The sequence below is a fragment of the Aphidius gifuensis genome, linkage group LG1, assembly GCF_014905175.1.
Source record: "Aphidius gifuensis isolate YNYX2018 linkage group LG1, ASM1490517v1, whole genome shotgun sequence".
Lineage (NCBI taxonomy): Eukaryota > Metazoa > Arthropoda > Insecta > Hymenoptera > Braconidae > Aphidius > Aphidius gifuensis.
The window spans coordinates 16,738,707-16,751,185 of record NC_057788.1 but is presented as its reverse complement, the minus strand read 5'-3'; the positions used below and the strand labels follow the sequence as shown (position 1 = coordinate 16,751,185).

At 28.2% G+C, this 12,479-nt stretch overlaps 1 protein-coding gene across 5 annotated transcripts in view; it reads left to right on the top strand.

Annotated features, from left to right (window-relative positions):
- The first annotated feature begins 1,019 nt into the window (after nucleotides 1-1,019).
- The window catches only part of LOC122849567 (acetylcholinesterase), a 274,697-nt gene continuing 263,237 nt past the window's right edge, over nucleotides 1,020-12,479 (top strand). For 3 of the 5 annotated variants that reach the window (XM_044148342.1, XM_044148350.1, XM_044148335.1), the window contains exon 1: nucleotides 1,108-2,575. In XM_044148342.1, the coding sequence (XP_044004277.1) occupies nucleotides 1,474-2,575 (1,102 nt within the window). In that variant the 5' untranslated portion in view covers nucleotides 1,108-1,473. Of the gene's footprint in view, nucleotides 2,576-12,479 lie in introns of all 5 variants that reach the window. The other 2 variants (XM_044148358.1, XM_044148327.1) reach the window with 2 other exon arrangements.

Sequence of the window (12,479 nt, the reverse complement as noted above, 5' to 3'; positions counted from 1 at the left end):
TATTTATTATGTGTTTTTAAATCTTTAAATTATTTTCATAAATATTTTTAGAGTATTTTTCGAAATTTTTTAATTTTGTACAAACATGATAGAAGTTAACACTACAAAAAATCAAATTTACAATTTAAAACTACAAGTCACACGTGGTATTTTTAAAAAAAATAACTTCACCTATATCAGCGCATATCTAATTTTTCCATTGAACTTATAAAGTTAATTATATGAATTGGTTCTATGATTTCCCAAGTGAAAAGACAAGATTATTGTTTATTAACATAGATACAATTTTGTGCACTAGAGTTTGAAATAAACCCTAAACATATATTTTATATATAAAGATGACGTGAACAATATTCATTTACTATATAAAGGAAGTAAAGAAAATATATTTATTCTATTCAACACATATTTTGTTTTATACGTTTTAAAATTAAAAAGAAAATTTAAATGTCTCAATTATATCATTTACCGATTTTAAGACAGTTGAAAACTCATTAAAATCACGTGAAAATAACACAAAATTTGAGTTTGAATAAAAAAAGTTTTCTTCCTAGTTTAAAAACATTTCGTTTTTTTTTAAATTATGTGATTAATTTGTTATTTGTAAAGTTTAAAAATGAGGATTGGCTTTCAAAAAAAAATAACGTAAATTTAAGACAAATGATCTACTGTATTTGAATCATGTTTCTTTGTTATTTGAGAACAACGTATTGAATCGATATGTAGTATTCTATTTTGAAAAAAACAATACTGAAAATTACATAAATATAATATGATAAAATATGAACACACAAATCAATCTAAAAAAAAAATTATTATAAACAATGATAGAGATATATATTAATTATATTAATAATTCTTTTCAGTATTTAATAGAGTTCTGATTAAAAAGTTATTTCCGAAAATTAAAAAATAAATTTGTTGGTTGTTTGGATCGCAAATAATTCTTGCAAATCGCCGTGCATGCCGAAAAATCAAGTATAGTTATATAATTATTTATGCGCCGACGCTATGCTCTCACTACAGTTAAATATCGTTGACACATACAACGACATCAACAGCAAATTCGATACCACGCAGATACACTCCTTCTTTATCAGTCGACCCCATGCATCGCGGCATGCCGGCCACAATTTGTTAGTTATTCTTGACCGCGACAATGAATTTCATGTAAATCACAAAATAAAAATTATTAATATTATTTATTTATCACTAGTTTATCAACATAAATATTAACAATGAAAAGTAAATAATTATCGTCAAATGAAAAAACTAGACTTTTCGAAATTTATTATTATTATCAAAATAGTGGAGTATATTACAGACAGTGAAAGTGAGTGGTAAGCAATTATATTTAGTTATCATATGTAAAAAAAAAGACAAAATAAAAACTTCTTAATCATTGTCGCGTACAAATTTTTAATAATATAAATCTATTGTTGCCAAAAAAAAAAAAAAAAAAAACAAGTAAAAATGATTAAATTAATATTGTGTTTGTTAGTCAGTATCGGCATACTTGGAATATCAGTTGAGACTAAAAATGATCCTTTAATTCGTGAAACAACAACAGGTTCAGTGCGTGGATTGTCACGAACAGTACTTGATCATGAAGTACATGTATATCTAGGGATACCATTTGCAAAACCACCAATCGGTCCATTGAGATTTCGTAAACCGTTGGCAATTGAGCCATGGGATGGTATATTAAATGCAACAACATTACCAAATAGTTGTATTCAAGAACGATATGAATATTTTCCTGGTTTTGAAGGTGAAGAAATGTGGAATCCAAATACAAATGTATCTGAGGATTGTTTATATTTAAATATATGGGCACCACAAAAATCTCGTTTACGACACAAAGAATCCCCTGGTGGTGGATCAACTGAAGTTAAAGGTATGCCACTACTTGTATGGATATACGGTGGTGGTTATATGACTGGTACGGCAACACTTGATGTTTATGATGCTGATTTTATGGCAGCAACAAGTAATGTTATCATAGCATCAATGCAATATCGTGTTGGAGCATTTGGATTTTTATATTTGAATAAATATTTTGGTAATAGTGAAGAAGCACCAGGTAATATGGGTTTATGGGATCAAGTTATGGCATTGAAATGGCTAAAAGATAACGCAGCATCATTTGGAGGTGATCCAAACGCAATAACAATATTTGGTGAATCAGCTGGTGGAGGTTCAGTATCATTGCATCTAATTTCACCCGTAACGAGAGGTTTAGTAAAACGAGGTATATTACAAAGTGGTACATTGAATGCACCATGGAGTTATATGACTGGTGAAAAAGCTAATGATGTTGCTAAAATACTTGTTGATGACTGTGGATGTAATTCAACATTATTAAATGATAATCCATCGAGAGTTATGGCGTGTATGAGATCAGTTGACGCTAAAACAATATCAGTACAACAATGGAATAGTTATTCAGGTATACTTGGTTTTCCATCAGCACCAACAATTGATGGTGATTTTTTGCCAAAACATCCACTTGATTTATTACGTGAAACTGATTTTGAAGATACTGAAATATTGATCGGAAATAATCAAAATGAAGGTGAGTGGTTTTGTTTTTGATATTGAGAGAATGAATAACTTATCTTTAAACTGATTTAAAGTCACGGGCCCAGTTTCTAAACTTTTACAGCTAACTACTTTTATAAAAATTGAGAATTCATTGTACTGTTTCATTTTTTTTTTTTTTTTTTTAAGGGAGTTCGAACAACACTGGATTATCTTTAACTTTTTTTGAATGTTTAGAGTAGGTTTATGAAATAGTTATCTATCTTATGCCAAAATTTCAGAAGTCTGTCCCTGCTAGTAAAATAGTTATTATTGTTTAAAGTCAATAACTTTTAACGTGTACGCTAACGTAAAAAACAAAAAATGTTAAAAAAAAAAACAACATATCTCGAATTTTCACGGTGTTTTTGTCTTACCACTTTAATAAAAAACTACCTTCATAAAACTTCGAAATCTTAGAAAAATTATAGAAAAAAAAAAAAAAAATTCAAGTTCTCTGCTAGAAAGTTATGAGCAATCATTGTTTAAAAAAAAAAGTTAAAGACTGAGGGAGTGGAGGTAACAAAATACGTTTGTGTGCATATTGATACACACAACCGTATATGTATTGTGGAAAACAGGACCGTCTACGCAACAAAAAGTGAAGGGTGCCGCATAAAATTTTATAAATTTTTACTATAGCATTGAGGTGCCCACTAGGCCACATTTCTTGTTTGTAGTTTTTTCGTTCAAAGTCCCTTAATACTATGAAAATTAAAGTTAATAACAAAAAATTTAAATGCGTAAAAAAGATAAAAGTCAATCTATAGGAAGTTATTGAGTGAGTCTCTCTTGACAATAAATTTTCTCCAACGCTGAAAAGTGCAGTGTTTAGAGAACGAAAAAAAAAGTTAAGAAACAGAAAAAAACTTCAGATATGTGTATTACTTTGAGGTTAAGGCGGCATGTCAAAATATTGAAAAAAAATTCCCACTCACAGATTTTGATCAAAAAAGGCTTATTTTTTAAGTGAAATAAAGATCTATTTTATCAAATTTTTTTTGTAATTTTCTACCACGATTTAAGTGAGATAATTAGGGTCAAAGTTGACAACAATTAACACTTTTTACACATGTATAGGAAGCATCGGCATGTTTTCTCTTTTATTGAAAAAACGCTCTCACAGAAAACCTTCATTTTACTACAGCTTATACTTCTTTAAATTACGAAGATAATAAAAAAAAAATCATTGATTTCTACCACGGATTTTGAAAGTTATTAATTATTTAAGACGAAAATTTAGGGTCAAAAAGTACCGAGTTGAAGCATTGAAAATCTGCTAAAGTAGATTAGTGTTTGTAAATACGAGCCGCCCACACTCATCCATTTAAAGACTCGGCAGTAAAGTATAAAAATTTTAGACATTAGAGGGCGCTTATTATTTTTTTAAATTATGGTTATCAGAGCGCCCCGTTGCACCCAAAGAGTCATCCTACTTTGGGATTTACATACCGCCTTAAGCATGGTGTGAATATCGTTCAAGAACTAGGCTAGGCATCAATTTTCTAGACCCAGTTATTGAATTCATAATAACTTATTATTAACGTAAGGCATTACCAGCGCTTATTTTGGAGAGTAAATGGAAGGGATAAGTCTCATCTTTTTTATAAAGGATGACTCATGGTTGCCAACCATGAATAAACCGTACTCAAATATTTTTCAATATTTTTACTTAATATTTATTGAAAAAATAATGACGTTTTACAGTTTCAATGTGACTCTTAATGAATTCCACATCAATTCAATATTTTTATGAGTGGATTTTTAGCAACGTTTAACACAAGACAATCAAAATTTGAGACATCGCTTTGAGAATTTATATGACCATGTGCCCTGCATAAACGTGTATGTGTGTGTCTAAACTGTAAGATTAAACGAAATATCATTTCTCTATTAAGAATTATATAAAAATTTTTTTTATTTTTTCTTTCAACTATCTTCAGTTTTTGGTCAAGCTATCTGCGTTTTTCATTGAATACTGAATAGCTAACCGGGTTTCTGAAAACTGAACCGGACTCTCCATAAGAACCTATGTATAATCTCGAAAAAGAAGCCTACTTTAAGAATTAATTACTAAGTAATTAGCTACAGGACTATTAATAAAAATTTAAGCATCTGTAGTATTATTTCATAAATCTACTTAAAAAATTTCAAGGGTCTATCTGCATTTTCAATTCGGCGAGAAATCCCTTAATTTAAAAATAAATTACCTTTTGCAAAATGAGGTGGAATTAAATTTAGACTATATTGAAAAGATGAATTTTTTTGTACTTAAGTTTATACTCGCAGCCAGGTGGAAGTACTGTAAAATAATAGAGAGCTAGTAATTGTTACGAACGATAACCTTAAAACCTTTGACGGTGCTCAGCACTTTGAATAACTTAGATTGAAATACTTTCGTGACTTCACTAGCAGTAACTAGTATCACCACTTAAGATACGTAAAAAATCAATTGCGAAACACCTACAAGTGTAAATGCTTGAAGGCAGATTACTGCAAAAATTATTTTTTGAGCAGGACGCTATGATAATGACGTGTGTTATACTCACAAGATGGAAGAAAGAAAAAGATAGAAAGACAGAGTGAATCATTCTGATTGATTTGCTTAGGAAGAGTAGTTAGTCCGTCAGCTACTGTGTTAATGTGTAGCAAGTACTGTCTACATAATTAAAACTAAAATCGATAGTAATTATTTCAGTTATCGCGAGCAAATAATTTCCGCCTTGCTTGAAATTTGGATAATAATTATAATAATTCCAAATGAAGTATCATGGTCGGAGTATTGATAATCCAATAAAAAATAAAAATAAATTTTGTATAAAAAAGAGAGTCAAGTATTCGAAATTAGTATTATTATTATTTTTTTAAACCTACAAAAAAAGAAAATATCATAAAAGATAAGTACAAAAGTACTAATTTCTTTAAAAATCATTGACCCATATGAATGGTCTTAACTTTTGACAAAGTGTTGTACTTGACCCCACCCGGTTCTTCCCAAATAAAATTTCAAGCCTACACACTTTTATTATGGTTTATAATATTGACGACGGATTCATACATATGTACATTTTTAGTTTCATATACCATACATTATATAATATGCATTATACATTAAAAGCGCCCCGACATTTTACTTTTCGAACTATTTTACTGACGTCATTTTTTGCCGGTCACCAACGATTTCAGAAAAATTTGAAAAAATTTTTCCACACATTCTCCGTATGGGTTAATTTTAAAAAAATTTAGATTAATCATGGAGAAATATTTTTACGAGTGGTTGGCTAAGTATGATAGTTCAGTATTACATACATATGTTTCATATTCGTATTAATCAATTTGATACAGATGAAGTGCTTCTTTTTTTCACTTTTTATTGAGTCTACATTTGTGTGAAAAACTTGAAATTTTATTTAGGAAGAACCGGGTGGGGTCAAGTATAAAATTTTGTCAAAAGTTAAGACCATTCATATGGGTCAATGATTTTTAAAGAAATTAGTACTTTTGTAATGACTTTTTTGATATTCTCTTTTTTTGTAGGTTTAAAAAAAAAAAATAATAATAATTTCGAATACTTGACTCTCCTTTTTGTACAAAAATTTATTTTTGTTTTTTGTTTGATATCATATCTTTTTGTAAAGTCTTTTGATGGTTTACAATTAAAAATAACAACATATCATACGTCCAGATCATCGTTATTTAAAATAAACGAAGTGTTTAAAGTTTGTCTATTTCAGACTACCCCATATAAAAAATATATATATATTTTCAATAATATATTTTTAATATGAAGTTATATTGACTCTTGGATTACCTTTCATACCAACAAGACAATGTTCTTTACCATGATCAAGCCTGTTCTACCAGTTCTTATTATTCTTTGTAATTGATTTGTTTTAACCTATCCCTGGTAAAAAAAATTTGGTCGAATCTGGCAGTTGTTCCAAAAACCGGTCTAAACATGTAAGAATCTGGCAGAATGTGACAGTTGTTCCAAAAACCGGTCTAAATCTGCGAGAATCTGTAAGGATCTGTCAGATTTTTTTTCACTAGGGATATTATTTTATCAACTCTATCATAACCCCATAGCTGTGAACATCCACGACCAAGTTCCATAGCACGTCCAATTACCCAAAGAAATAATAAACCTTCATCTTGTAATGCTGGTATACCCAACTGTTGCATTTCATCATCAGACATTGTACCATATGTATATCCCATGGTGGATTAGCCATTATAACCGCAAATTTACCAAGTACTGTCATATCAAGATAACGTAAATCACATTGTATCCAGTGTGGTGGATATAATGTTAAAATTCAATACCACTACCAGGTACAGATGTTTCTGTTTTTTTTGTTATAAAATTATTAACAATATCATTATAATCATTTGATAAATCTTTTGATAATCGCCTTGTTGAAGTATCTACTTCATACTGTACATATCTGTTGAAAATTAACTATTAAAATTCAGTACCATCACCAGTACCATCACAAGTGTTGTAATTTAATATGATTTTTTTTTTTTGACAAAAAAAAACTGGTTACTTTGTGTAAAAGCTTCTGTTTTTATAAAAAACATAATTAATGAATGAATAAATAATTCAAAGTTTATTGTCATACAACAATTCATTTTTTGTTTAATTAATATTTATAACAATTATTTATTTATTCAAATATAAAAATTTTTAAAATTTTGATTAGTATGTTTTAGGAGGTTAAAAAGAAAATCAAGAAAATATGAGTTTTATTGCACGTAGTCATATTTGAGCATGATTTAAAAGAAAAAAAAAATAATAAAAAAATAGATGCACATATGAACATAAATTATTGACGAAGTATAAATAGCAAAAGTCATTCAAATAATAAAATAATTTTTTTTCTTGATTTGTTCAATATTTTTCTTGGACTATAACAAATACGTCTTGAACCAAGAAGCTTACTTCTAAAAACTAGAACACTTTGTCATGTTTCAAGAATTTTTTGTTATTATTTGAGAATTTTTTTTTTTAGTTTAAGAATTATTTGTTATAATTCAAGACTTATTTGGTCATAAACCAAGATCTTTACTTCTAAAATTTAGTATATTTTGTCATGATTCAAGAATTGTTCGTTATTATTTAATAATTTTTTTTTAAATCTAAGACGTATTTGTTATAATTCAAGACAACATTTTTATAATTCAAGAAATTTTTCGTTCTGGAATTAAGAAGTTTTTTATTTAATGTAAAGCAATTTTTCCATAATCCAAGAACTTTTTTCGCAAGAACAAAAGTTCCATTTTAAAGAAGTTTTTGTATTAGTTTTAGAATTTTTTTTGTGTGTATAGTGCATAGTGAAGACTATATATTATATTATAGTATATATTATTTTATTTTAGCAAATTTTCTCTCAACTTGAACGCTTGTTGCCTTAAATCGAATGACTTGTCTTTTAAATTAAGGTATATGTCATTTTTTTTTTGCAAATTTTTCCTCAAATCAAAAGACAAAATATCTTTAAGTTTATCACAAGTTTTCTTAAATTAATTCTATATTTAAAAAAAAAAAAAATAATTTGTCTCAAATTGAAAAAAAATATTTTTTCAAAACAAAACATTTTTTGTCGAATTAATTATTTTTTTTTTCAACTTAAGACAAAAAAGTTTCAAGAAAAAATTTGCTAATATGAAGAAAATTTTTTTTCAATAAAAGCAATTTTTTTTCTCAGTGCAAGGGAAAATCTTCAATTTCTATTCCAACTGTAAATATTTCACGAACATGTTTCCCGAATGAAAAAATGCATATTTCAGTTTTCAATATCAACAATTTGATATTTAATAATTAATTGGACGAATCGGATCATAATGACTATCACATAAATCCGGAATGTAAGGAAATTCTCCGACGAAAAACGCGTTGCCTGGAACGAGGGTCGTTTTGTATTTTATTAACATGGAAAATTTAGACAATCTTATTCAGTTTTCCGGAATCTCAGAAATGATTGATCACCTTGAACCAGTAGCCTAAACAACGAGATACCGACTAAATTTAGTAGCATTAGAAATTCTTGGATACCTTCGGAAAAACCGAAACTGAGTTCGTTTCCATAGCAATAACTAAAACAATTTGTTAGACAATAGGTACTTAGAGAAAGACCGTTTTCTTTATTTACGAGTTGTACTCAAACTTTCCTGGTGCCCACGAAACGTGCAGGTTTGGAAATTTCATAGAACCTTTCTGATAATCTCAAACCATACTTAAATCAAAACGGAATTAACGACGTAATTTTAAAACGTCCTCAAAATCACCATACTACGAAATTTTTTTAGTCGTAGAACAGTGTTGTTGAGGACTTGCAGCCTATACCGGAAATTATAAAATCAATCTTTCAAACTGAAAATAAGAGCATCCTTCTACACTGTAATTTGTGATAGTTTAAATAGTTTATTGGACAAATCGAATTATAACGACTATCACATAAAATCAGAATATAAGGAAATATTCTCCGACGAAAAACTGTAAAGACGGTCGTTCTGTATTTTATTAACATGGAAAACTGAGACAATCTTATAATAGATATAAGGACTATTGCCACCGTCAAAACAGTCATTGAGTTATATTAAAAAGATAAGTGAATTTCTAAAAGGAAAGTCCTCGAAATCTACATTACATAGTTTTAAAAAAAAATCTATCGGAGGTTTTGGGGACATCAATAAGTTAAAACGATAATAAAGAATTCTTATCATATGGCCCTGATACATTTTATGGATTGTTATTCAATATAAGTATTAATCAATAGATATAAGGACTATTGCCACCGTCAAAACAGTCATTGGGTTATATTAAAGAGATAATTGAAATTTAAAAAGAAAAGTCCTCGAAACCTCTATTACATAGATAAATTCTTCATGCATCGGTTGTTTTGAGGACTTGTGTCAAAATCGAAAAAATCGAGTCGTTGTCAGAAGTTATAGAAAACTGAATGGTCGGGAAAATTTTTAGAAGGTTGAAAAAAAATCACAAAGGGTTAACAATGGGTGTTTTTTTGGGAATATCGCGAAAACTAAAGAGTCTAGGAGAGAATAGTTCTAATAATAGTTATAGGCCAAAAAATGAGCTTTAATTGAGTTGTCGTGGGTTTTTAGCGTATGTCAAAGGGCAAATCGCGATTGAAAATATCGATAAAAATATCTCCGGTCGATTGGGGAAGGGGACGAGTATTCTCTTACTCCTCTCATTCGTAGCGCATCTGCGGCCGAAATTATGAGAAATTTACATAGAATATTATTATGAATTGAAAGTAAATATTGCGATTGGGCTTTAATTATTTTATGAAAAATTTCGTTTATAACTATATCGTTAATTTGAACAAGAATATTCAGTAAAATTGAAATTTTTTGATAAATAATTGAACCGAAAAAAACATTTTCATGGAACTTTTATTTTTTTTCTGAATTTTTTATTAAAATTGTTTGAATGATCGATATTGTTATAACCAAAATTTATTATAAACATTTTAAATCTCAATAGGAGTTTTTAGTCTTACAATATCAAAATATTCTATTTTAGATAAAACTGAAGGAAATTATTAAACAAAAAATCAAAAGAAAGCAGTTTTTCAACACTGTAAAAAAAAATAATTAGTTTCACTATAAAAAAAGAATTATTTTTACTATTTTTTCTGGTACTCGGGGACGTTTTCGAAAAAATAATAACATGTACTATGTACATAGTGAAATTTTTTTATCCTAGTATAGTTTACAATGTTTCAATTGGAAAAGATACGATGTATCTTGTTAAGAAGTACTATGTTGCATAGTCAAGTCTAGCGTTCGTTAAATCTACTATGTTGCATGGTGAGATTTACGATGTTCAATAGTACATTTCATTATATTCTATTTGTATTTTCGATAAAAAAAACAGAATTATTTGTTTATTTAAAAAATAACTTCAAATTATTTATAATAATTATTATTATGTTTATACATGTTTTTCAACTTGGCTATTTTTGACCGAACTCGGGATTCGAACCCGGGTTTCTGGATTTGAACTCCGATGGTTTACCGAAATAGCCATTCAGGTATAAAACAGTAGAAGAATCGAAAATGTCTATAGATATTTATTCCCTTTTATTCCCTTCTTCTTTCATGCTAACATAGTGAAACTAACTACAGACCTAATAACTTTTACCATTTTGTATATAGTAACAACTACGAATCGCATAGCACATTTTAAAGGTTTCCATAGTACGGTTCATTTTTCCGGAATATGTTTAAACAAAAATTTTTTAAGTAAAAAAAATCTATGGTTGTTCGTATCATTGGTATAGTGAAGACTATCTATTGAACAAGTAAACTCTACTAAAACCATAATAAAAACTGGTTTTACCTCAGCAGAGTAGTTTTTACATGTTACTATCGTAAAATTTAAAATGCACATCGTAAAAAAAATTATAAAAAATAATATGTTAAACCATATTTCCGAAAACGTCCCTCAGTACTATAGTAACATAGTGAAACTAATTATTTTTTTTTACAGTGAATTAGAGTCACTTTTTCTCACCACTATAATAAAATATTTGAACAAATAATTTTTATATAGCATGCTATCGAGATTCAAATTCTTTATAATAAATTTCGTTTACAACGGTATCAATCATTAATTTAGTTTTTTACTTGATTGAATGTAAAGTATATATATTTTGAATACAATATGTACATGGTAAAACAACGTTTGCCGGGTTGGCTAGTATTTATATATGATTATATATAAATATATATAGGTTGTTTTGTGGCGTTATACATATATATAATTATATATAAATGAAAATTTCTAATTTCCATATATAAATATATATAGTTGTACATAATTATATACAACTTTATATAATTTTATACAATTATATATGACTGTATATCTACACGGAAAAAAATTTACATTTTTTTTTAATAGAATAGCATAGCAATTTTTGCGTTGTGTTACAGTAAGCTGGTACCATAAGAGCATCATATTAAAAATCGAGATGGAACATAGCAATTTTCATTGAAGAACGCCATCTATACTGGCCATGCGACCTTTCACGGTGTAACATAGTAATTTTTAAAATGGTCAAACGCAAAATTTGCTTTGTTTATAAACGCTTAAAAAAAATATTATAAATAAATGTTTTTCTTTGTTTTTTTTTTTTTACAATAAATACGTAGACTTAAAAAATCGGCCAGGCTCAGGATTTGAACTCTTCGAACCTTTCGATTACAAACCCTACACGGCATCCGTTGCGCCACGATAACGCACGTGAAAATAAAAATTTATTTGTTTTACATCAACAATCGGAAAATAAGCAAAGTCACGCCTGCGCAGTTGACAAAAAATTGGGGGCAGTTGACATTTCTGAGTCCGTCATCAATTTTGCTATGCCCCATCGTAATTTTAAATATGTTGCTTTGTATTTGTTAGTGACACCTACAGGAATTCCAAGAAAGTTATTAAAATTACTATGCTACATTGTAAATTTTCAGAGGATCATTTTAATTTTTTCCACAACAACAGAGTAAGTTTTATAAATATACAAAGCAAAAAAAAAAAATATATTTTTTGCTATGCTACATTGTAATTTTGAGGCTGGATTATTTTAAATTTTAAATTTGGTTTCTGTAAAAATTTCTTTATGCGTTGTAATTTTTTCATCGGAAAATAGCAAAAAATAAAACATGAGAAATTGCTATGCTACATTTTAATTTTTCAAGACTACTATTGTTTTTTTTCGTTAAAATGATATTAAATATTTTAATAATCAAAAGATAGTTCTTTGGTAATGTGGCAGCATAGTAAAATTTGGTGAAAATTTTTCTCCGTGCAGCAGTCTTTTTTTGTAGTGGAATATCGTAGCCGGATTACTTATTAGACAACCCAATATTGC